Source organism: Myotis yumanensis, unplaced genomic scaffold, assembly GCF_028538775.1.
Source record: "Myotis yumanensis isolate MYYU_CA2020_CCGP unplaced genomic scaffold, mMyoYum1.0.hap1 SCAF_12, whole genome shotgun sequence".
NCBI classification, from domain to species: Eukaryota; Metazoa; Chordata; class Mammalia; order Chiroptera; family Vespertilionidae; genus Myotis; species Myotis yumanensis.
The window spans coordinates 32,839,725-32,866,986 of NW_027223763.1; the positions used below are offsets into that span (position 1 = coordinate 32,839,725).

General features: G+C 43.1%; 1 protein-coding gene and 1 pseudogene across 2 annotated transcripts in view; both read left to right on the plus strand.

Moving 5' to 3' along the window:
- The first annotated feature begins 11,391 nt into the window (after positions 1–11,391).
- LOC139021106 (dual specificity protein phosphatase 5 pseudogene) lies at positions 11,392–12,661 on the plus strand (annotated as a pseudogene).
- A 5,987-nt stretch (positions 12,662–18,648) lies between these two features.
- The window catches only part of SLC28A3 (solute carrier family 28 member 3), a 54,468-nt gene continuing 45,854 nt past the window's right edge, over positions 18,649–27,262 (plus strand). For both annotated transcript variants that reach the window (XM_070431422.1, XM_070431423.1), the window contains exon 1: positions 18,649–18,825. In XM_070431422.1, coding sequence (XP_070287523.1) covers positions 18,757–18,825 — 69 coding nt within the window. In that variant the 5' untranslated portion in view covers positions 18,649–18,756. The remainder of the gene's footprint in view (positions 18,826–27,262) is intronic.

The window sequence follows — 27,262 nt, forward strand, 5'->3', positions numbered from 1 at the left end:
ACCAGAATTACTTGTGCCATTTCTAGTTTAAAACATAGTAGAACATGGGTACCCCGACTGCCTGTTCTCATTCAGAATGCCTGGAGTGAGGCCCAGTCATCTTTTTTTTTTTTTTTTTTTTACTTTGTCAACAATACACACAATTCTGATGCAGTATAAAGTTTGAGAATTATTTATATAGGGCAGTAGTCGGCAAACTGCGGCTCATGAGCCACATGCGGTTGTTTGGCCCCTTGAGTGTGGCCACGAAGTTTCAATCGCACTGTACGTGTGCGCTTGCACGTGGCATTTTGTGGAAGAGCCACACTCAAGGGGCTGCAGTTTGCCGACCACTGATATAGGGTATAGGTGATTGAGAAAGAGCAATAAGGTAGGAGAGTGATGAATCATAGAAACAAAAAAAAAGTGCTTCAAAAAGGTGAGTGGACATTTGAGAGATAGTGAAGAGATACAGAGAAGCAGCCATTGAACTTGGCAACATGGAGGTCATAGGATTTTTGACAATAGCAGCTTCAGAGAAATGGGGGTGTCTGAATGTGTTTGGCATTAGATGGAGAGGAGAATAAGGGGAGTCAGAGGAGCCAGAGTGACACTAGACAAAAAAAATAAAAAATTAAAATTAAAATTAAAAAAATATATACATATATATATATTTGAGAAGTTGAGTCGTTGAAAAAGGCAGAAAAATAGGGTTGAAATAGAGAAAGGGGGAGGTGTTGGGTCATGGAGAATATTTTAAAATTTATATTTATTTTTCAACTGACATACAACATTATTTTTAGTTTCAGGTATACAACCTAGTAAATTAGACATTTATATAACTTACCACGTGATCACCCCAATAAACCCATCTGACAATCACACATAGTTATTACATTATGATTTACTATGTTTCCTATGTTGAATTTACATCCCATAACTTTTTATAACTGCCAATTTGTACTTCGTAATTGGGTCAGGGAGAATTCGAGATTTTGTTTTTCTTTTTCTTTTTTATGAAAGTAATGTGCTAGAGAATTCACTGGTATATTGACTCACTAACAATATAAACCATAAGAGAGCAGGACCGCTGTTGTGTTTATAACAGAGTGACTAAGACCCAGGGCTCAGCAGAAACAAACCCATGCATACACAGTCAGCTAATACTTGACAAGGAAGGGAGCCAGGAATACTCAATGGGGACAGGATATTCTCGTCAATAAATGGCATTGGGAAACTTGATACTCACATGCAAAAGAATGAAACTGGGCTCCTGTTTTACACTACTCACAAAAATTAACTCAAGATGAATTAAAATACTTAAATGTAAGACATGAAATTGTAAAATTCCCAGAAGAAAACATAAGGAAAAACTCCCAGACATTGGTCTTGGTAATGATTTTATGGATATGATACCAAAGGCACAAGCAACCAAAGCGGAAATAAACAAATGGGACTACATCAAATGTGAGAGCGTCTGTACAGCAAAAGAAACAACCCAAAAATATGAAAAGGCAGCCTAGGAATGGGAGAAATATTTGTAAACCATAGACCTGATAAGGGGTTAAGGTCCAAAATATATAAGGAACTCACATATCTCGGTAGCCCTCCCCCCAAAAAAATATCTGATTTAAAAAAATAGGCAAAGGACTTAGATAGTTCTTGAATTTTTCCAAAGAGACATTCAAAAGGCCAACAAGCCCCAGGCCTATAACTTCTTTAGTGAAAGGTTGTAAGCCAGCCCTGTCCACTGTTCTTGTGCATCTAGGTTACACACCTTGTAAATGTAATACCTTTAAAAACTAATGCCCCTTCAAGGGAGCAATAACCCTCAAGAGAGTACAAGATCTTAACTCTCCTGTAATCCAATCCCCGCCATGCTTTCTCCAATCTTCCTTCCTTTCCCTCCTTAATTTCAAATGCATAAAAGAAACTGCAAAACTCTTATTCTCTGGAGCATTTGAGATCTTGCTCCTTGGCATATGTCATCAATTTGGCCCAAATAAACTCTTACAAAAATTCTCTACAAGTTTGGACGTTTCTTACATGACACACCATTTCCCCTATAAGTTATTGTAATGTTTTTCTTTTATTACACCGCAATGAACATCCTTGTACCTGTCCCTGAGGATTTGTGTGTTTCCATAAAAAAAGAGTCGTACAAGTTGAATGTGGGGTCATGTGAAATGTGCATTGTTTTAAATGTTCATCTCCTTTGCCCTAGCCAGTTTGGCTCAGTGGATAGAGCACCAGCTTGCGGACCAAAGGGTCCCGGGTTCCATTTTGGCCAAGGGAACCTACCTTGGTTGCATGCTCCTCCCCGGCCCGGGGCCCTGGTCGGGTGCGTTCAAGAGGCAACCAATCAATGTGTTTCTTTCACATTGATGTTTTTCTTGGTCTTTCCCTCTCTCTTCCACTCTCTCTAAAAGATCAATGGAAAATAAATAAGTTCATCTGAAAAATAAAATTAAAAATTAAAAAATTCATCTGCTTTGTCTGGCTGCCCTGAACCTTTTGGTGATGGAAGTGCAGGGTAACTGCAGCCGAGGAGGGCCAAGATTCAGCATCAGAATCAGGACTGCCCGGGGCGATTGATTTGTAAGGAGAGGAGTCTCTGGTGACCTCAGTGGGTGGGGAGTCTGTAGAGGGATCAGGCACAAGGCGCAGGAAGGTAACCTGCAGGTGATGTGGTGGATTCAGCCAGCATAGCCCCTTCTCTCAGTAACAGTCCGCTTAGATCGGGGACCATTATTCACAGATAGGCATTGAGTGCCCTGCACACTGTAGCTGCTTCTACCCATGACAAATAAGCAGTCACTGCTATTTATTTAGAAATGAAAGTCGGGTTTGGGATGAGAGGACTCTGAAGAAAGAGTGAGGAGATCTGAGAGGTCCGGGAGTGGAGAAGAAAAACAAAGGGTACAGAGATCTGCATCACAGAGAATTATGACTTGGTCCACATGGATTCATGAATGTTTTTCTTTCCCTTTAACGACTAAAATCTGAGTTGTTTTCCTATGTTATGCGTGAAATCAGAAGTTAATAAACATGTTTGGAGGCGGAATTGTTTCACTTAGAGGCAGTATACAGATAAGAAATTATTTCCTCAAGGCAAAGATAGCAGGAGTGCATTTGACTTATAAACTGATAAAAGCGGAAAAAACAATCTCTCATCTTAAAAATATGCATGTGGTGAAGTAATCCACTTTTGCAATGAGGTCAAGTACACACCCAGATAGCGAGGGTTAAATAGAAAGATGGATGATAAAGGACAGCAAGGAAACTATCATTTTTTAAAAAGAAAAAGTCTGATTGTCTGGAAGGGTATGAAAACAGCCTTGTGTCTTGCTTTGTGGAATTCATGCTTCCTGTACGTAAATTACGAATTCTTTCTGAAACCTTTCCTCCCCCTACTCCCCCCCCCCCTCCCCCACCCCCACTCCCAGGATGCATGTAAGCAAATGCTTTGGACATCATGGTTTCAGGGCTTCCCTCCACTTCTCGCTCATGATCTGGGTTTCCACCGCGCACTCCACACACCAGGCCCGCTTCCAGGAAGTCTCCGGGCCTTGACAGAACTTCTTGGATCAAAACTGCGGGGTTTCTATGAAGTTAGAAAATCCCACAAATCCTTTTGTTGGTTAACTGACAATGATGTAACCATATACTTAGTACTAAGAACAGCAGCCGCTACTGCTTCAATACTTGTTAGTATGTGCCCAGCATAAATGCTTTCTATATAAACTCATCCAATCTTTGTAACAACAAGAAAGGGGAGGTTGGCTGAGCCATTGCCCAGGGTCACACAAGTAATAAGTGACAAAGCTGGAAATGATCCCAAGTACTCTGTCCCTACCTACCACCACTTCATTCTAATCCAGTGGTTCTCAACCTTCCTAATGCCGCGACCCTTTAATACAGTTCCTCATGTTGTGGTGACCCCCAATTTCATTGTTACAAATTAAACATAAATAAAGCGTAGTGATTAATCACAAAAACAATATGTAATTATATGTGTGTTTTCTGATGGTCTTAGGCAACCCCTGTGAAAGGGTCGTTCGACCCCCAAAGGGGTCGCGACCCACAGGTTGAGAACCGCTGTTCTAATCGATATACTCACCACACACAAGAATCAAATCATAAACAATCACGTTGCCACCAGCCAGAACTGACAATTACCATTCAATCCAATTTGCTTTACAACATTTCCTTTTAAAACAGTGCTACACACAGATAAACAACTCTGTCCTCAAGAATCCACGGCCACCAACCCAGCCTTCCTTCTTTTGATCTAAAGAGGCAATCACAGTGTCAAAGTTAATTCCTATTCTTCCAGTCTGATCTGTAGTGATACCATAGACAGTGTCAGGTCACACGGTCTCCTGTCTGTTTCAACCCACGACACTGAAACCCATCTTTTTTCTGAACCACAGACTGTGACACGGCCCACCCTGAAGTGCAAGGGCTGCGTGTGGAGAGCAGGTTCTAAGGCTGAGGCCAGGGTGTGTGGAAGGTTGTTCAGGTGGACAGGGGAGAAGCACGAAGGTCTTCTACAGAAGTTTAAAGAGCTGGACTTCTGTCTCTGCCCCGCAACACTGCCCCTCATAGAGCCCCCCACCCCTCTCGGAAGACAGCAACTCCATCCAGGAGCTCAAGGCACAGTTGGTAATGTGATCTTTGGCTTTTTTCAAGTCTTGTAGATCAGCTCAGGGATCTTTGTTCGCTGATGATGTCAAGAACAGTGGCTAGCTCATGACAGGCGCTCAGTAAATAATTGTTTGGAAGCTGGAGATGGCAAAAGCAGACAAGGGGACAGAGGGGAAAGCCCAAGCCTACAAGGCAGATAGCTGGGTGGGGTTGTCTCACTCCAGCAGGTTCTAGCTGTGTGGCCAAGGGCACAGTGTTTAACGTTTGGGGCCTGGACAGAGTGCTCCATCATGGTTACTGGGTGGGGCAACCTTTTGACCAGGCAGTTCTGCTTGGATACACCCTGCCCCATCTCTTGCCAAGGCCGTGCTAAGCAGTCTCCACTCCCTGATCCCTTCCGCGACCCCAATCCTGAGGACTTGAGATTCACAGCCTTGATAGGCTCCTTGTGGTTAGTCACACACATTTAGAAGAAGCAAAGAGAGAGAGGGCTGAGGATGAGAATTCCTACTAACTCATGACTAACACAGCAGAGGGAGAGTTATGGGAAAAACCCCAAGCTATCATATGCCGGGACACATATTGCACATACCTCAGGCCTCTCACTCAAGCTCCTCAACAGCTTCGGCAAACATTTGCTATGTGTCAGACACTGTCGAGGGGTCGGGCACAAGGCACAGGAAGGTCATCCATGCTAGGGATATGTCAATGAACAAAACAAAGATCTCTGCCTTCCAGAGCTTACAGTTTAGCAGGAGAGCCAACCAATTAATGTAGTGATGAGTACACTGTACTGTTTATAAGGAGACTAGTAGCCTGGTGCACGAAATTCCTGCACATTAAAAGAGAATTAATTAGCAGGAATATTTTAATATTGCTATTTGCCCTTTCGCTATAATAGAAGTGTGAGAGATGAAAGGAAATTAGTAAAATGTATATGAAAATAATATATAAATTTATCCTATCTAATAAAAAGGGAATATGCTAATTGACCCTCACGCCATTGCAAAGATGGCGGTACCCACAGCCACAAGATGGCGGCACCCAGTCCCCTCAGCCCCACAGGGGTGGCAGGTGTGTGGCAAGGCCAGGCCCACCCCACATGCCTGCCTCTGGAGTTCCCCAGTACCTTCAGCCCCCCAGCTGCTTAGGGCCAGCCCAAGGCGCAGGTAACCAGGGCCGCCCAAGGCTTGAGCTGCCAGCAGTGGCAGTAACAGAGGTGTGATGGTGGCATCGCCTTCCCCTGATCGCCAGGTCGCCTCCCGCCCCTGAGGGCTCCCAGACTGTGAGAGGGGGCAGAACTGACTGAAGGACCCTGCACTCCAGTGCATGAATTTTCATGCATCGGGCCTCTAGTTAATAAATAAACAGTAACAAAAGGATATAACAACAACAAAGGCATGATATAAAAACAACAAAAACATGATATGAAAACAACAAAAACATGATATTAAAAACAACAGTGATGCAAACAATGACTGATAAAGTGATTAAACTTATTCTAATATCTCCCTTTACACCACATTAAGAGTGAAAATACTTTCAGAGTGCTTGACTAATTTCCCTTGTGATGAAGTATTTAGAACTTCAACTGTAACGTCACATGCTCTTCAAACTCGAGAGAAAGCAACTTATAACTGACCATGTGCAAAAACAGGTTCAGGTAGGAATATTCCTACTCTGTCTAGAGTTTGTCCTTGTGATTTATTAATAGTCATCACAAATGCTGGATCACAGGAAACTGTCATCGAATTAATTTAAATGGGAGACCAGTGTCAGATGGGGACAAATCAATTCTTGGAATCAGAACAACCTCTCCCTCTGCAGATCCTGTTAATACTTTCAGCTTCGATAATGTTAGGTTGCAATCTTTTGATAATAAATCTGGTACCATTACAAAGACCCCATTCACTATTAAGATTTCTCAATAGCATGATGATTGCACCACTTTCAATTTTAATTTATGACATGGTATTCCCGAAGTAGTAATACTATTAAGAAATTCGATGGCAAAATTTTCCTTTTCAGCATCATCTGTTGAATCAATGGAATCATCACTCAAATATGTGTGAAAATTTCCATCAAATATATCCAAAATGTCTTCATTTAATTTTTGAATGTGCTCATTTTTTTGGACAAAGAATTGCATGTTTAGATATATTTTTAATATTATCTATAGATATACTATTTCCAAAGGTAGCTTCAATAATAGATCCATTACAAATCATTTCACAGGGGATTTCAATATCCATTCCTAAATGAAAACTGTTATCAAGTTTGCTATCTCTAAGTTTTACTAACTATTCACTATAAGCAGAATCCTCTGATCTCATATTTGTTTTAAGAGACAACTTTCTGAAACATCCCCAAACATTACAGTACTTTAAACTCATTTGTACTATGGCCGATCCCGTAGCATGCAGTACAATACTGAGACATTGTCAAAAATCCCCTCCAAGAAGGAGAACTTTCCCACCAAATACAACATTCAAAATCATAATTTCTCTTAGTAATCTGTCTATGGCGTTTATAGCATGACTGGATGCCATGATGCATTAATCAATAATGAGAAGTTGGGCCTTTTTAATAGCTTTAGCAACTTTACTGTTTATATTGAGTCTAGAAATTGAAGTTTCATTTAATGGAATTGGTCATTTATATTGGGAATGAAAGATTCTTCCACCAAGAAGTAAATTTGCAGTAATTCCTATAGACGCTGTGGGTAAAACAGTACCACCACAACCTCTAATATAATGTATTAAAACTTTATTGTGGGGAGCTGCTACAGTGTTTTGGACAGGTTCAAGCCTTGGACTGATAAGAGGGCACAGTCCTCTCATTGCCACGTGCAAGTCCCAGCTTGGAGGGCAGGGCCCTCCCAGCCCAATTATAGCCAACAGCTATAGTTGTAAGCTTGAACCTATGGTCCAAACACGTGGCCCCACGTGCCTGAGTGATGTAGGCTTGATAGAATTCAGGTGCATGTTGTTGAGTAGGATTAAAACCCAGGAGAATGTTGTAAACATCTTGATCACGCCCTTACCTTGCCTCCTGGCATCTGCTATAAAATAAAGACATGGCTATGGGCGTGGTCACTGTCTCTCAGGGAAGCAGCGTCCCACTGAGACCCAGCTTTCATTCTCTTGTCTGTCTTTTCTAAGCCTTTCAGCCGCCCCCACTCAAGTTCACCCTTGCCATGCTGGCGCGGCATACTTTATAAAGATACTAGAGTGTTGGGGTCCAGCCCCAGCAGGTCCAGGGGTCCCCAAAGGTGTGGACGGAGTCAGCGAAGAAGGAATGACACAGAGACAGCGTTCAGTTGATCAGCAGCCTAGCCAGGATCTCTAGCCAGGAACTCCAGCCAAGTTCTGGTCAGGATCTCCAGCGAAGTTCTGGTTAGGATCTCCAGCCAAGTTCTGGTCAGGATCTCCAACCAAGTTCTGTAGCCAGGTTCTGGTTCTCCAGCCAGGTTCGGTCACCAGGTTCTATCCAGGTTCTCCCGCCATGTTCTGTCTAGGTTCTCCAGCCAAGTTCTGTTTAGGATCTGATGAGGATCTGATGTTTATTGTCTTGTTACATCCATATTTATACCAGCTGATTTTAATCCTGTCAATTTCTATTACAAAGGTTAGGGCGTTTCTTATCTCCATTTCAGGGAGTAAAGATTATGTAGCTTAACTACCCGCCTGGCACTTAATTAAGGGGTTGTATCCCCTCCCTAACCTCAGGGAAAAATCCCCACCTGGGGAAACAACCTTTCTCAGAGAGGTGACCTTGGTTAAAACACATGGCACTAAGGAGAGCAAACATATTAAGAACAGTATGCTATATATGCCAGGTCCCTTGAAACATATGCTGTGCAGATGTTTCTTTCCTGCAGCGACTGTGTCAAGCAGCAAGGATGGACCGGCTTCCGGCACTAGAGGCCCGGTGAACAAAAATTTGTGCACTCGGGGTTGGAAGGTCCCTCAGCCCGGCCTGTGGCCTCTCGCAGTCTGGGACCTCTCAGGGGATGTCCACCTGCTGGCTTAGGCCCGCTCCCCAGGGGATTGGGCCTAAGCTGGCAGTCAGACATCCCTCTGGCAGCCCGGGAGCCCTCGGGGAATGTCCACTTGCCAGCAGGGAGCAGGCCTAAGCTGCAGTCGGACATCCTTAGCACTGCTGAGGAGGCGGGAGAGGCTCCCACCACCACCGCTGTACTGGCAGCCATCAGCCTGGCTTGTGGCTGAGCAGAGCTCCCCCTGTGGGAGCTCACCTACCACCAGGGGGCAGCTCCTCCATTGAGCGTCTGCCCCCTGGTGGTTAGTGTGTGTCACAGTGACCAGTCATTCCCAGTTGTTCTGCTGTTAGGATCAATTTGCATATTACCCTTTTATTATATAGGATAGAGGCCTGGTGCATGGGTGGGGGTGGCTGGTTTGCCCTGAAGGGTGTCCCGGATCAGTGTGGGGGTCCCGCTTGGGTGCCTGGCCAGCCTGGGTGACGGGCTGATGGCTGTTTGCAGGCTGGCCAAACCCTCCAGAGGGGACCCTCACCCCATGGGGATGTGGCCAGCCTGGATGAGGGGCTGAGGGCTGTTTTCAGGCTGGCCACACCCCCCAGTGACCCAAGCTCCCAGCCTCTCTTTTTTTTCTTTTTCTTTTTTTCCAAGGCGGGCTGGAAGCAGGTATCTGGGATTTATTTATCTTCTATAATTGAAACTTTGTAGCCTTGAGCGGAGCCCAGGTCCAGCTGGAAACCTGGGTTGCCCCTGGCAACCCCAGCTCCTCCTTGAGCCAAGGCCAGGGTGGCTAGAAGCAGGTATCTGGGATTTATTTGTCTTCTATAATTGAAACTTTGTAGCCTTGAGCAGAGCCCAGGGCTGCCCAGGGCAGGTGGGAAGCTTGGCTTCCTCCATTGTTGGGGGCAACCCAAGCCTCCTGCTCACTCCAGCTCCATGGCCGCCACTATCTTAGTTGGGTTAATTTGCATAGCCACTCTGATTGGCTGGTGGGCGTGGCTTATGGGTGTAGCAGTGACAGAGTGATGGTTAATTTGCATCTTTCTCTTTTATTAGTGTAGATGCCTCCACACTCAGAGGGCTGTTTCCTGCCTCAAACCTCGCCCTCATGGGAAACAGCTCGGAGAGGGCACAATCGTTGCCAAGACAACCCCTGCAGGACTGACTTCCTTCCGGTTGGTTGAGCCTCAGTCGTGACGTTACACCCAAGGTTTTTATATAAATAGATAGTGCTATGAAACTTTTATTCTGGAATAAGAATTATGATCATAAAAAATGTAAAGGATTTAGTAAACCAATGTTATAGAAGGAGTGGAATTTATTTTGGAAAATTTAAGAAAAATAGGGTCAGTGTGCTGCCTCCTGTTGGGGGTAGGAGGGCACCGCATTTTATCTCACATACCTTGTGCCCTGGGATTTTAGAATATGGTCATGCTGAATAATACCTTCCTACCCTGGTCTGTATCATCTGTCTTCCCTATGTGCCACATATTTGAGGTCCCTCCACCCTGCCCACCTCTCTTTCAGGTTCATGATGAGGAAACAGGGTCAAGGGCCTTGAGGGACTAACTCAGGTCCTGTAGATGGGTTAATTATGGAAGAATCTGGAACCTGGGTCCTGATACCTTTATAGGTTCTCAAGTTTCCCCTGCTGGAAGGCTATGGATAAGGGAGTGGAGAAGAAAGATAGACATATATAGCTACTATGACTGTCATATTTATTTATTCAGGGAATAACTGGATATTTACAATAACAATAGCTTATTTATTGAGTATTGAAAGTGCCAGGCCTTGGTCCAACAATTTTACAAATATTCCTATTAGGTCCTCACAGAACCCTAAGAGTCTAGGAAGCTGTGGCTCTGAGGGAGTGCATACACTACTCAAAATCTCAACCTCGACGAGGGAATTCGGATTAGTATCAAACAGTCTAACTTCAGAAGTCTTGAGGAAAAAAAGAAACCAAAACATACAAATGCAAAAAAACAGAAGTGATCGTATGTGCTTTATATTGTCCCACATCAGAAGTTCACGATATCTTGTGGATGTATTGAAGCAAATTGTGCATTTGGATCGGGAGAGTCCTGTATAGCTATTCTCTGTGTTGCCTCCAGGACCCTATTGTTTGTGGGACAGTCAGTCCTCCACTAGAGGTGGGCTGGCAAGAGGACTAGGTGGTCTGGGAACCGAGCAATGAGAAAGAACCAGTCCAGAGGCCAGTCAAGTTCAAGTGAAAAATGCTCTGAGGCAGAACAGAGCCTGGAGGGCCTGGAAGATTTGCAAACAAGGAAGAGAGTTGGATACAATGAGGCAAGGGCCAGGCCTCTTCCCTGTTTCTCTACTAACAGAGAACAAAGGTGCTCAGTATCTGAGTACCTGCAATCTCAGAAGAGGAAGCTTGGCATGGGGTCTTTTTTTCCTTTTAGTAATTGTAATTTGAATTGAATGAATGAATGGAGTTTGGAATCCTGCTAATGAATACTAACAAAGCAAATGATGAAGTAGCAAAATGAAGTAAACAGAAAATTCAGAAATGGGGGTTTCTTCCTTAATTTTACATAGTTTTGTGTACTTGTGATTGTTACATTGCATATGTAGGACATGGTCTTTTTCTTCTCATACATTGTTTGTAGCTCAGTTTATTGAATAGAATTAAATATCAATATTTCCCAAATATACTACATCTTCCAGATGTTCTATCATCTGGTTTAAGGGCCATGCCACCACCTCAAGCTTCCACCAGTATGTGAAATAACGGGGTAGAGATGAGTGAAGCTGAAAATATAAGTGAGCTCAAGATGTGATTTAAACATTTACTTTTAGACTTAAAGCAACTTTTAAGACCAACTTAGAACATTTGGGGTACATCCTAAAGTTCTTTAAATTTAACATCACTCATAATTACTTGGCATCTCTATGATTTTGAGCCATATAGCCAGTAATGAAAAATCTTATCTTTTTATGAATATGTGAGAGGAAACCTCTATACTATACCAGAAACATTAACCTCATCAATAGCAGAATTGTTGTTATTATTGCTAATGAATCCATCCCAACTCAAACTGAAATAATAAAATTTGCATGAAATCTGTATTTAATTACATTAGGGGAAATGTGTGGGATAATCTACCGTTTCAGAGATTTATAAAAGTATAAAATAGGGCTTCTGAGGTGTTGAGGAGCCTGGTCAGGTTGGGCACTGAGCCTACAGGGTGGCCCGGAATCTTTCTGGTCACATCTACTTCCTCAAAGGGCGTTATGAGACCTTCTACTCAGAACATCCTGAGTGTAGCATGAATGTAAAGCCCATTTCACAAGAGAAGTTGAAACTTGAGAGAGCCCTCATTAGCCAGGGTGAGAAACTGGTGCTCAACATCAGCTGCAGGCCATCTTCTGAGCCCTGCCATTCCTCAACCTTGGAAGTGCCAACCATGCATCCAAGTTTGAGATCCTCACCAACCTGCTCCTCGTGGTCCTGCTGAGTGTCTCACTGAGGACCTCTGAGGCCTGCCTGACCCTTCTGCACTACAAGTGGATCATCGCAGCTGACATTAGCTTCTACTTTTAAGCAACAATAGGCAAGGTCCTGGTCCACTGTGAAGCTGGGATCTCCCATTTGCCCACCACCTGCATGGCTTACCTCATGAAGACCAAGCAGCTCCACCTGAAGGAGGCCTTCAATGACATTAAGCAGAGGAGGCATGTGATTTCGCCCAGCTTTGGCTTTTTGGACCAGTTCTTGCAACAGGAATCTAAGATCCTGTCTTCCATGCCCACCTGCAGGCTCCATACTGCCCACATGCAGACACTGAGCCCCGGTGGGCAGGGCTCCTACTAAACATGCACAACTGCCCTACCTCCATGTGGCACCAGTGTCCACCGTCCACAGTCTCAGAGCTCAGCCAGAGCCCCATGGCCACGGCCACATCCTGCAAAAACTGGGGTGGGGAACCAGCCCAGGCCCAAGAGCAACAGCAATTTTGTTTTTTTAAACTGGTGGACATTTCATACCTGTGTAATCCTATGCCAGTGTGACTGAGTAGTCACCAGGCTTATAGACAAAGTTCAGGCTGACCTTGGGGGCAGGTCTCGGGACCGAAGGAAGGAAGGCCAAGCCTGCGAGAGCACATGGAAGGCTGACTCCTGTACTTGCAGACTTCCTGCCCATTCAAGCTGCCCGGTCCCGGCACCGCAAAGTTCACCTTTTCACTTCTAGTGGAAGGCAATGCGTACCTGCAGCAACAGGGGAGAAAGCTCTTGCTAGGCTTGAAGAAAGGTGATTACAAAGCCAGTTTATTTGGAAGGAAACACTATTTCCACCTTATTTATTTTTTGCTTTGGTAATCTCAGTGTCTGTCTGCTTCAGGACCTAAGCTGATCACCAACTTCTGAGGCAAGTAACCCTGCAGGGTTCGTCGGACACCAGATATGTTCTGATTTGACCCCTTAAATCAGTGGTTTTCAACCTTCCTAATGCCGTGACCCTTTAATACAGTTCCTCATGTTGTGGTGACCCCTAACCATAAAATTAGTTTCGTTGCTACTTCATAACTGTAATTTTGCTACTGTTATGAATCATAATGTAAATATCTGATATGCAGGATGTATTTAGGCAACCCGTGTGAAAGGGTCGTTCGACCCCCAAAGGGTTGAGAACCACTGTCTTAAATGCTTTGGAGATTCCTTCTTGGGTCCAATGGAGGCAGTTGGTTGAAGTAGGGAGACGCTGGCCCTTCTGGGTGGCCTTTTCACTGTGGGCTCTTTCTTGGACTTCAGCATGATTCTTATTCACATTGAACCTTTCTCCCTGCACCTCTCCTCCCAGCAACTTTTTCTTTTTAATACTTTATTGATTTTTTTTACAGAGAGGAAGGGAGAGGGGTAGAGAGCCAGAAACACCGATGAGAGAGAAACATCGATCAGCTGCCTCCTGCACACTCCCCACTGGAGATGTGCCCGAAACCAAGGCACATGCCCTTGACCGGAATCGAACTCGGGACCCTTCAGTCCGCAGGCCAACGCTCCATCACTAAGCCAAACCGGTTAGGGCGTCCCAGCAACTTTTGTGTCATTTGAAAGAAGTTCTTTCGACCGTAGACCGCCAATCACCCCCTCAAGGTGGTGGCAGTGGGGGCAGGAAAAAGAGGTCCCTGCTATGTATTCTGGAATGAAAACTATAATTTCCCAAGCTTGCAGTCCTTACCCATGCTTGTCTGTCTCCTGTGAGACTTGATTTCTTCCCCACCCCAGGGCTGTCTGTAAGCTGTTGACTTCTGGGATTTGCAGATTTCATAATGTGGTACTACTTCTTTTTTGTCTGAAGATTATTTCTCCAGAGGAAAAGGCAGTAATTTCCTCAAATCCATACAAATGTGAAGAAAAGCACTACTATTGGTTGTTGTTTTTTATAGTGCAAAATAAAGATAGTAAGAGAAAAATATGTCTTATATAAATTAACCATTTCACTGTCCACATACATAACTGACAGAGGCTAAATTTATACATTTGCATAAGTGTGACTAATTCAGAAAACATTTTTGTAATTTTTCACTCTGATATAATTTCAGACTTGGAGAAAAGTTGCTAGAATAACAAAAACTCTCATAATTTAATCAGATTTACAAGTAACAAGCTGTCTCGTTTGCTTTCTGTATTCTCTCTCAGAGTCATTTACATTTACATGGCATTGCTTTTCTTTCTGAACCACTTGGGAATAAATTGCAGACAACATATTCCCTTCATTCCTAAATTCTCCAATGTCTAACTAAGGACATTCTCTTACATGACTGAGAAAAGAAAGGATGCCTCAGCTTAATAACCAACGGAGAACAATGAGCTGCCCTAACATTTCTTACTAAGGCACAAACCAGGGGGATGGTCATATCTTTTATAGTTTCTCTTTTTTTAACCTTTTAAATTGAATTTATGGGGGTGACATTGGTTAATAAAATTATATAGGTTTCAGGTGTACAATTCTATAATACATCATCTGTATATTCTGTTGTGTGCTCACCACTCCAATCTTTTACAGTTTCAACTCAAAAGACCAATAAGTATGGAAATCAGTGCCCTGTTCTTGGTACATCCTGATAAGAATTCACCTGAGAGGGGAAAAAACAACTTAAATGTGTATTTGAAATAAAAAGTACTTTGGGATTTGTTTTTCTAACAAAATGACCTTTGTGGCTAGATTTTGCTTTTCACACTCCTCAATTAATATTGATATTTAATTCCATTCAATCTACTGTGCTAAAAACTGTGACCTGGAAATAAACTACTTTCAATGCAATTTAATTACTTTCAGACCCTATCCCCGGACTCCCTGACACCAGGGGGCACCTTACCTTTCCTATACTGTACATTCCTTCCATTTGCTGTAAAACTGTTAATCATTAAAATGTATGCACCCTAGCTGAAACTTCTGATGCACCAGATGTACTTTTTGCTTACTCCTCTGCCTAGATAAGCACCCCATTTTTCCAAAGTTAGGGCACTGTTTACAATTTCTTGAAGTTATTCTCTTGGGCTATAGTCCTTGGGAAGGCCTAAATAAAAATCTTTCTAATACTTTCAGAGATTCAGGTTCTTTTCGTTGACATAACCATTGTACAATTATCATGATGAGGAAATTTGATGTTGAGACATTACTATGTCCAAAATTTCAATTTGGTCAGTTGTCCCTACATGGTCCTTTACAACAATGGACCCACTCCAGGATGGTGTGTTGCGCTTATTTGTCATGTATCTTTGGTATCCTGCAATCTGGAATGGTATTTGTCTTCTTTGTCTTTCATGACCTTAACAATTTGAAAACTATAGATCTTACTTACTGCCGGGAGCCGGTCCATCCTTGCTGCTTGACACAGTCGCTGCAGGAAAGAAACATCTGCACAGCATATGTTTCAAGGGACCTGGCATATATAGCATATTGTTCTTAATATGTTTGCTCTCTTTAGCGCCATGTGTTTTAACCAAGGTGACCTCTCCGAGAAAGGTTGTTTCCCCAGGTGGGGATCTTTCCCTGAGGTTAGGGAGGGGATACAACCCCTTAATTAAGTGCCAGGCGGGTAGTTAAGCTACATAATCTTTACTCCCTGGAATGGAGATAAGAAACGCCCTAACCTTTGTAATAGAAATTGACAGGATTAAAATCAGCTGGTATAAATATGGATGTAACAAGACAATAAACATCAGATCCTCATCAGAATCTCATCAGATCCTAACCAGAACCTAGCCAGAGAACATGGCAAAAGATCCTGGACAGAACCTGGCGACAGAACTTCACTGGAGAACCTAGACAGAACATGGCAAAAGAACCTGGATAGAACCTTGCTAAAGAACCTGGTGACTGAACCTGGCTGGAGAACCTGGAGAACCTGGCTGGAGAACCTAGCGAGAGAACATGGCACCAGAACTTGGTTGGAGATCCTGACCAGAACTTCGCTGGAGATCCTGGAGGGAGAACCTCACTATGCTGATGAACTGAAACCAGTTTCCATGTCATTCATTCTTCGCCGACTCCGTCCACACCTTTGGGGATCCCTGGACCTGTTGGGGTTGGACCTCAACAACTTACGTTGTATTTTGGGCAAGAATACCACAGAAGGTGCCTTTTGGGCAAGAATGCCACAGAAGCGATGTGTCCCCCTCAAGGCATCATATCAAGAGGCACATAATGTCTCTGCCATATTCTGGGTAGCCATTTGGTTAAGATGGTGTGTCATAAAGTAAAGGGTCTTTCATCCTATTTTGCTTGTACTCTTCAAGTTTACTGTCTACAGCCAAGGGGCAGAAAAATCAATGAGTTGTTACATTTTTATATTAAATCCTCACCTAAGATGTATTTTTATTGATTTTGAGAGAGAGAAAGGGAGAGAGAGAGAGAGAGAGAGAGAGATCTGTTGCCTCCCACACACGCCCTGACCTGACACCACTCCAATCAACTGGGCCACTTGGCCAGGGGAGTTGTGTTTTAAAAGGTTCATGTGACAATATCTACAAGAATGTCAGGCATCTGAGTCATGTTTGTGCAATTATAAGTAACCGTAAGTGGCAGAATGAGATTTTCCTTTTCCTCCAGAGACTAAGTTTCCTCCATAACCTTAAAGTAGATTGAGTCTTGAGTTCATCTATCTGGCTGCAACAACAGGTTTGCTCCAACAACGTTACCATGAAGTTTCCCACATTGTTTACCTTCTGTTTCTCTGCTACTCTCTTGATCACTTCCACTCTGATGTTTTGTATTTGGTAACACAGGGACTACTTATTTTGGAAAATCACAATTATGGGGGCAGAACTGAAAAAAATTCCCAAGTCTCTATTCATCAGAGAATCCATAAAGAATCAATACAGAGATAAAGCATAAGGAAAGCATGGATAGTGTTGATAAATGGGTAGGACTTGGAATAAAGGTCCCAGAACACAAAGTAAACAAGAAGTCAGGGGTCATCTTTCCCACAGTGCCAATAGGGGTTTGGGGGAGATATTGACCTGACCCAATTCAGCAGCGGGTGCTATGCTTTCTTGTGCAAATGCAGCATAACACTTAGGTATACCGGGCTTCAACTCAAAAAAATGTGCCTAGCCTTGGCAGGGTAGCTCAATTGCTTAAAGTGCCATCCCCATACACCAAGGTTAAGGTTTGATCTTCAGGTTGGGCACATACAAGAATCAACCAATGAATGTGTAAACAAATGGAACAACAAATCTCTCTCTCTCTCTCTCTCTCTCTCTCTCTCTTTCTCTCTCTCTCTCTCTCCCCTTCTCTCTGAAATCAATCAAAAAATAAAAAGATATACTAAAACACATGCAAATCACTTTGTAGAGATCACTTTGCTTTTGTTGCATTTTAAGGTAAGTATTATCTTAGAACAAATTTACTATATGCCAGGCATTAGTCCACTTGTTTTTAAGTATATTAACACATTTGCCATCTCAATAATAGTGTAAAATGATTACTATTATTCCCATTTTGTAGATGAATAATCTGAGTTCCAGAGAATACAGTGACTTGTCCAAGTTCACATGGTTAGTAAGTACAGAATTTCTGTAAAGGGCCAGGAAGTGAATATTTTAGCCTTGAGCCATGCGGTCTCTGTCGCAACTACCCAGCCCTACATTTGTGGAGCAATAGCCATTAAAGACAATACATAAATGAATGAGTATGTTTACATTCTAACAAAATTTCATTTATGGGCACTGAAATGTGAATTTCATATCATTTGCATGTGTCATGAAATATTTATCCTTTTGATTTTTTCAACCATTTAAAAAAACTAAAACATTCTTTTTTTAAAAAAACGATATGCATTTTATTTTTTATCATTATTATTATTATTATTTAATTCTTATCCAACCGCATTCTTAGAAAGAGGAAGGGAGAGAGACAGAGAGAAATATCAATTGATTGCCTTCTGCAGGTGAACCCGCAAGCCAATTATGTGCCCTGGCCAGGAATTAAACCAGTTGGGCAACCTTTCAATGCACAGGACTATAGTCAAACAACTGAGCAACTCCAGCCAGGCTAAAAAGCATTCTTAACTCCCAGGTTGTATAGAAATGTCAGCAGACTGGGTTTAACTCTTGAGCTGTAGCTTCCTGCAGTTAGCCAAATTATCCTGAGCACATTGTTAACTTCCCACACCTCCGTTTTGCCTTGCTTTGAAAATAATCAAGACCACCATATATAAAGTGCTGAGCATCTTCCCAGCACAGCGCAATGGTCACTGGGTTGCAGCCAGCCCTTACGTTCCCTGCCACCCCCACCACTCCTAGTCCCCGACCCTGCCCACAGGAAACAGACTATTTCACTCATGGAAGTAAAGAGAGTGTCCTCTTCTGTTTTGTGCAGGACGTGAGTCCTGGAGTGAAAATGGGCTGGTAGTCAATCATGGGGAAATAGGGAGGATTAATGAGGTGGGTGGGACCTGAGTTGAAAGCCTCCACCCCACCCACCTTTCCTGCCCCGCCCCAATGAGGAGGTTACTCTTGAAATTTTCAAGCTGAAGCAGTGCCCCGGTTTCTACAACAGCAGGTGGCATTCTGGCATCAGCAGAGGCTGTGTTCCTTTGCCCAGGTACAGAGGACCTCCAACCAGACATCTGAAAGGACCTCAGAGAGCAGCCAATTCCATGAGCAGCATGGAGCTGAGGACTGTGACTGGCTCTGAAGCCGACAGCTACCAAAACACTGCCTTCCAGGTAAGCAGAACTTTCATCTGTTTTTAAGACCAAGTAAGTTTAAATAATCCTCTTTCCTTGCCTCTTTGGCAAGTTGCTTAACTAAAGCAATGGAGTTATTGGGACCCAGTAAGATTTTTAATGGCACTTTTTAAACCTATTCTTTTTCCTTCTTGGGTGGACAAACCTGAAAAGTCTCTTTTAACCGGAACCTGTTTTGATCGATGACTTGCCTTATCACTTGGAAACAAGACTCTTCTCCTGCTTTTGTCCAACTAGCTCCAGGCAGGGACACAGTATGTACCTACAGGCTGGGTGACAGAGAAAGAACAGAGGAAATTCAGATCCTGAATGTAGTTCACACCTCAGGGTTTCTTTCTCTGAAACCAGGTCCCAGAGTCTCTGAGAGATGGTGACCTGGTGCCCACACCAGTGCAGCCGGGTTAAACAAACCAGTCTCATGTCATCAACCAAAACTCGCTGAGTGATTAATGCTGCTCAGCCCAGGGCTGGGTGCCACAGAGCTGCAGGAGTCCCGTCATTGGGAAACACCAGGCTGCTCCAACTGGGGCTGGCCTGGGGATTTTTCAGGGCTGTTCCTAAATGTGCTTCCTTTCCTGAGCCGATATTCAACATGGAAGCCTGCAATTCCTTGGACTTCGGAGCCACTAAACAGGCAAAACAAACTTTTAGGCATTAGCAAAAGAGGAACAAGGAAGGTAAAAGGGCTGTGACATAAATCCTGACTCTTTCACTCACAAGTTATTAAAATTTCCGGGAGCCTCAGTCCAGTTGCCTGCACAGAGGTCACAGTGATGCTCATCCCATAAGTTATAAGTGTAGGGGGAGGAAAAAAGATATTTTCTCTACCCTCTTAGATTCAGTGCCTGGAGTCTGTGAATTAAACTGATAGATTTACAGGAAAAGAATTATACAAATTTTATTAATATTTTTAATTTTACCTGCACTGGGCTTTATAGAAAAGAAATAAAAAACTCAAGAAAGCAGTAAGACTCAGGGGCTTATATACCTTTTTAAAAATATATATATGTTTTTATTGATTTTTTTAGAGAGAGAGGAAGAGAGAGATAGCAACATCTTTAGAGAAACAGGGCATCATATACCTTTTTAACAAAGAATGGGTAAATGTGAAGAAGTGTCTAAACAAAGGAAAGAGAGGTTGGACTTTTAGGACAGGGAAACTGGGAAGTAAATAGGGGGAACTAATGGAAGATAAGGTTTGTTTATGCAATCTTACCTCAAAGCCATCTCTGATTCCAGTGATAAGGGTTGTTTACCTCTTTCTAGTTTGGGAGAGGGTGACACATGTACCAGGGAAATGTATGCCCTGTTTTAGGGCAGTTAGGGAAAAGAAAGTGCTCTTTCTATGTCTGCTTTTTGTCAATTGCCTTTAGCTCAAAAAACTCTTTTTTTTAAATTAAATCTTTATTGTTCAGATTATTACAGTTGTTCTTCTTTTTCCCCCCCATAACTCCCCTCCACCCAGTTCCCACCTCACCCTCTGCCCTCATCCCTCCCCCACTGTCTTCATCCATAGGTGCACGATTTTTGTCCAGTCTCTTCCTGCATCCCCCACACCCATTTCCCCCCCAAGAATAGTCAGTCCACTCCCTTTCTATGCCCCTGATTCTATTATAATCACCAGTTTATTCTGTTCATCAGATTATTTATTCACTTGATTTTTAGATTCACTTGTTGATAGATGCATGTTTGTTGTTCATAATTTGTATCTTTACCTTTTTCTTCTTCTTCCTCTTCTTAAAGGATACCTTTCAGCATTTCATATAATACTGGTTTGGTGGTGATGAACTCCTTTAGCTTTTCCTTATCTGTGAAGCTCTTTATCTGACCTTCAATTCTGAATCATAGCTTTGCTGGATAAAGTAATCTTGGTTGTAGGTTCTTGGCATTCATCACTTTGAATATTTCTTGCCACTCCCTTCTGGCCTGCAAAGTTTCTGCTGAGAAATCAGCTGACAGTCGTATGGGTATTCCCTTGTAGGTAACTGACTTTCTTTCTCTTGCTGCTTTTAAGAGTCTCTCTTTGTCTTTTGCTCTTGGCATTTTAATTATGATGTGTCTTGGTGTGGTCCTCTTTGGATTCCTTTTGCTTGGGGTTCTCTGTGCTTCCTGGACTTGTGAGTCTATTTCTTTCACCAGGTAGGGGAAGTTTTCTGTCATTATTTCTTCAAATAGGTTTTCAATATCTTGCCCTCTCTCTTCTTCTGGCACCACTATAATACGGATGTTGGTACGCTTGAAGCAGTCCCAGAGGCTCTTTACACTATCTTCGTATTTTTGGATTCTTTTTTCATTTTGCTTTTCCGGCTGGGTGTTTTTTGCTTCTTCGTATTTCAAATCTTTGTCTTGATTCTTGCAATCCTCTAGTCTGCTGTTGGAACTCTGCATAATATCCTTTATTTCAGTCAGTGTATGCTTAATTTCTAGTTGGTCCTTTTTCATAACCTCGAGGGTCTCACGAGATTTCTTGAGGATCTCACTACATTTATCGGCGGTCTCACCAGACTTTTTGAGGGTCTTACTAAATTTATCGGTGGTTTCTAGAAAGTTCTTGAAAAACCTTAAAAGTGTGGTTTTGAACTCTATATCCAGTAGTTTGCTTTTCTCTATTTCTGTCATTTGTGTCCTATTTCCTTGTCTCCACATTTTTTATGCTTCCCTGTGTTGATAGAGTGGCTTTCTGTGCTAGGTGTCCTATAGGGCCCAGTGGCTCAGCCTCCCCAATTATTTGAGGTGGACACTCTTGGTGCACCCCCTTGTGGGCTTTGTGCACAGTCTTGTTGTAGTTAAGCCTTGATTGTAGTTGGTATCACTGGGAGGAATTGACCTCCAGGCCAATTGGCTGTGAGAATCAGCTGTGTCTGCAGTGGGAGAACTTCTGTGCTGGAGACACCCCTCCGGGGCAAGACTTGCTTCAGTGAGGCTTTGGTGCTCACTGAGTCTACCCCCTGAGTGTGTCCTTTATGGAGCCAAGGAGCTGCAATCTGGATGGTCCCACTCTGACCACTGGGCACACTGGCTCCTGGATCTCTAAGGAGGTGCTAATCTAGCCTCTTCCTGAGGCTACCCAGCAGGAGCTCAGCTGTGAAGCAATGCAAGTTTCCCTGAGGCCTTGGGCCAGCTGCAAGTTTGTTAGGTAATTTTCAGATTGCAAAGGGCCAGGCCTTTCATATGCAAAAGCAGGTGCACAGCTTGGACTGGGTGGGGGTCCCAGGGGATCAACAGGGCGGAGCAAGCAGCTATGGCTGCCCTCAGAGGCCCCACGTCTCAGTGTCCCGTAATCGCTGCAAGCACCTCTGAGAGAAAGCCACCCTCAAGTTCCGACTGATGCCAGACAGTCCAGTTTCTCTCGTATGAGTCTGGGTCCCCAGAGACTCGCCCGGAACTGGAGCTCAGAGCTTGAGACTCCCTCCTGATTGAAAAAGACAACCGTGTCCTCAGCTGCCAGCCCTCTCCGTGTGCGCCTCCATACCTCTGTACTTTACTTCCACACCACACCTCCTCTGAGTCTCGGTATGCTTTTGTCTTTCCTTCTAGTTGTAGAATTTCCATTCAGCCAGCCTTCCTGTGGTTCTGGATGATGTCCATTCCATCTTTTAGTTGTATTCTTGAAGTGGTTGTGCTAAGCATCAATCTCTGGTGTTTACCTATGCCGCCATCTTGGTTTTCCCATCTTCTCAAAAAACTCATATGCCTGAGCGTCATATTTGGGTTGCCATATCTTTTTTCAATATATTTTTTCATTAATTTCAGAGAGAAAGGAGAGAGAAAGGAAAAAAAAATCAACAATGAGAGAATCACTGATTGGCTGCCTCCTGCACACCCCCCACAAGGAACCAAACCTGCATCCCTGGGCATGTGCCCTTGACCAGAATCGAACCTGGGACCCTTCAGTCACAAGCTGATGCTCTATCCGCTGAGCCAAGCCAGCTAGATCTGGGTTGGCATATCTTTATCACCTTCAGAAGGGCTAAATGAGAAGAAAAGCATAGAGCAAAAGGCCGATTATGGTCCAAGAGTATTAAAGGGATGGAATGGGATAAAGAGGCAAAGTGAACACGGCAGCAAGACAAAAGTGTCTGCTAAGGAGAAAGGTCCATGTCACAAGCAATTGGCTGCTCATCTGTGAGGAGGACACATCAGCGGCGGCCCTGCTGTTCTGTTCTTTGTGTTGTTTTGTTGGTGGTGGTGGTGCTAATGACTGAATGCCCTGTTTTCTATCCCTCACTTCTTCTATCAAAACAGAGCGTCTCCAGGCTTCAGGGTGCAGAGCAGGGCATCTCAAACCTAGCAGATCACTGTACACCAACACCAATCAATGGTGACCAGGCTATTTCTTCCCATGCTTGCTTTTCAACAAGAATTTCCAGGGACAGGTACTTACTCAGAGAAACCATTAACTACCCTCTAGACGTGGCCATCACTAGAAAGAAATGACAGTTCAAGAAGGAATAATACACTATTCTGGCCCTCAAGGAACAGGGCAGGCAGAAATAAATAAGCAATTGTAATTATAATATAATGTGATGGAAAACAAAAACAAAAGAAATATAACCCTGGAGGTTGGCACCAAATACCTTGTAAACAAATGTAGGTGGAGCTGGGTGACTGAGTCTGTGACAGCATCACAGAGGGAGAGAGAATATCAGATAGGGCTTAAAGGGTAGGCAGGGAGTCCCCAATTGAACAGAGCATCGAAAACAAAAAGAACTGTCTGTGCACAGGCCCAGGGGCCTGAAAGAGCATGTGTGCCAGGGAGAAGAGGGCAGGCTGGCACTAGATCACGTGGCCTCTGTGTGCGATAAGGCATTTGAGAAGGAACCAATCGGAATTAATACTATCAAATCTTTTAAAATATATTTTTATTGATTTCAGAGAGGAAAGGAGAGAGAAAGAGAAACATCAATGATTAGAGAGAATCATCCACCGGCTGCCTCCTGCAAGGCTCCTACTGGGGATCGAGCCCGAAACCTGGGCATGTGCCCTTGACCAGAATCAAACCCAGGACCCTTGAGTCCACAGGCCAATGCTCTATCCACTGAGCCAAACTAGCCAGGGCTATACTATCAAATTTTTAGGAGTACTTTACTACCCCTGTTGAAGGTGAACAGAAACGGAAAGACATGTGTGTGTATGTGTGTGCAGTGGGACACCAGTTAGGAGATTAGTATAATAATCTAAACTAGGTTCAAGGCAGTGGAAACTGATGTCAGGTAGGGAAGTCCGATTGCTGATAAGAAGGCCTTCAGCACTAGAATTTTTTTAAATTAAATTTATTGGGGTGACATTGGTCAACATGAACATATAAGTTTCAGATCTATGTTACAAGATCTGTATATTGCACCATGTGCTCACTACCCAAAGTCAAATCTCCTCTCACTATGAATAATGCTGCAATGAACATAGGGCATTTGCATATATCTTTGCAAATACATGATTTTGAGGTTTTCAGGTATATGCCCAGGAAAGGAATCAGCACTGGAATTGATGGGAGTCTGGAATAAGAGCTGTTAGCTCTGAAGATTTCAGTTTTCTCCTCTGTAAGGAAGGATAAAAATATCCTATGTTAGAGTTGTTGAGAGAATTAAGTGAGCTAATATAAGTTTTTAAAATGTATGTCATAAATATGTCATATATGTTTTAAAAAAAAACACAACAACACAGTTCTGCCTTATTCCATTCAAGCTGAATAATAAAATATCACACAGACTGGGTGGCTAATAAACAGAAATGTATTTCTCACAGTTCTGAAGTCAAGATTAAGGCAACAGCAGGTTCTGTGTCTGGTGAGGACCCACTGACACAGAACTCAAGTTCGGCTGCCGCTTCTATAGCCAATACTCAAGAGACAGATGCTGGTGCAAGGAAAGACACGGTTTATCCAAGTGCCAGCAGCCTGAGAAGAGGGCAGACTCCCGTCCCACAGACCATCCTCACATCTCAGTGCACGCGGGGTTTTTATTAGGAGGGAGAGAGAAAGCAGAACAAATAACGAAGTGGTTAGGGGGTTGCCAGTTCTCTACTGTAAGTTAGCACAGTCCATTCTGATGATTATCTCAAAACTGGTCAAGGGAAGATACAGTTTTTATGGTTGAGAGTCAGCAAATCTCCTGGAGCCAGAACATCCAGTTGCTGGAGTCAGGCTCCTCCCTGAAGCTAGTTCCAGCAACTCTTACACACATATGCTGCTCATCCGTGGGATGAACACAATTCATCTTTAACAAAAACATTTAACAGAAACAATGTTAAAAGAATAGAGGGGTGAGTTACCCTACCTCCTCAGAGACAGCCGTCTTTTTGTTGTGTCCTCACATGGAAGAAGGATGCAAGAAAGCTCTCTGGGGCCTCTTTTATAAGCACACTACTCCTATACATGAGGGCTCTTCCCTCATAATGCAATCACCTCCCAAAGTGTCCTCCTCCTACACCACATTGGGAATTAGGGTCTCAACAGATGGATTTGTGGAGGACGGAAATGTAAGACCATAGTAAGAGCCTCGCATACAGAATGAACATAAGCATGTAGCCTTTGGTGCTGGGGCAGGGTAAGGAGAGTGGTGAGTCAACATTTCTAGCTTCAGATGTCAACTTGAAAGTTTATTAGATAGGAAATCCGGAAATAGGGTTGGAGTGAGGAAGAGAGTGAATTCGTTGTGAGGCCTGTTGGTTGAAATTCAGGTTATTTCTATGCCTGGATAAAGAAGGAGATGAAGCAGGAAATGGATGCAGAGCTGCACTGGAGCCTAGAAGGAGGCATCATCCATCTGGGGGCCTCCTGGAGGGAAAGCTGGGAGGCACATGTGTTGGATGAGCAGAAAAACTGGAGAAGTCAAATGGAAGGGTCAGAAGGGTCGGGGGAGCCAAGGGAAAAGAGAGCTACCAGGTCAACAGCAAAAACTCCCCTGGGGAACAGAGAAGCACATAGAATGAGATCAGTTCATTTGATTTGCCAATTCCTCGTGATGTGGGGGAGAGGGTAGGGACAGTTTATGTCATGAGTGGGAGTTAAGAGACTGGAGACAATGAGGGCAGAAGGAACATTCCTTTGATTGAGAGAACAGGGGAGAAAGAGAGACGGGCTCAGGGGAGACAAGACTGGGGTTGTAAGCAGGGAGAGATTTTATTTAATAAAATTTTTTCATTGTGAAATTGACATGCAGAAATACACAGAACCAAACAGACAGCTTACTATAAAGTGCCACCCAGGTTAAGAAACAGGATGTTGCCATCCCTCTGCTCTGAAGCCCCAACTGCCAGCCTTCTGTCATAACCGCCGCCCTCCCACAGGGTCACAGCTACCCCAGCTTGATGGTCATTGCTTCCCTGCTTTGCTTATACTTTAACTTCTAGTTATGAATCCCCAAGCACCACCATTTCCTGATTTTTAACTTTTTGCAAGTATAAATATACAAGAAAAATGTTTTGCTCATTGCAAAATGTTTATATGGAAATAAGCAAGCTGAATCATTTTGTAACTGGCTTCTTTGGTCCAGCTTAAAATGTCTAAGATCCAGCTGCTCCAGTGTTGCATGTAAACTGGAGTCCATCCAATTCCATTGATATACTGTATTCTCCATAAATATTACACTGTTTATTTTTACTGTTTAGTGGACAGTTAAATTTGGAGCTTTTGGGAGCTTTTACAAACAACAAAGCTATGAATACTGTTGTACATGTCTCCCGATGCCTATGTAACAAGTTTATTCTGGAGTTACATCTAAGATGTGGAATTGCTAGGTTATTGGCAATGCATATACACTAGTACGTTTTCAACTTTAGCAATAAGGCCAAACCGGTTTCCTAAGTGGTTTTACCAAGTTACACTCCCATCCACAGAGTGTGAGTTCCTATTACTGCACAGCCTCACCAGTATTGATCTGGCTTTTAATTTCAGTGGTTCTGGTAGGTGTATGTATAGTAGTATATCACTGTTAAACAAAATTATAATTAAACTTAATTTCTGTATGTTATTGGCCATTAGATGCCTCTTTCATGAAATACTTGTTCAAGTCTTTTGCCCATTTTCTTTACTGGATTTGGTCCCTTTTTTATTGATTTAAGAGAGTTCTTTACATGTTTCAAATACAAACCTTTTCTCAGTTATATGGTGTGCAAATGTCTTCTATCACTGAAGCTGTCTTTCACTGGAATATTCTGATGAACAAAGTGAATTACATTGAGTCCCATTTATCAGGTGTTTTTTCTGTTTAAATAGCCTGTTTAAGAAATCTTTTCCTTGGCCCTGGCCGCATAGCCCAGTGGATCTCCCAATATGCCAAGGCTGCAGGTTTAATCTCCAGTCAGGGCACATACAAGAATCAACCAATGAATGTCTAAGTAAGTGGAACATCAAGTTGATGTTTTCTTTCTCTAAAAATCAATGGATTTTTAAAAAATATTTTTTTCCTTAGAGAGA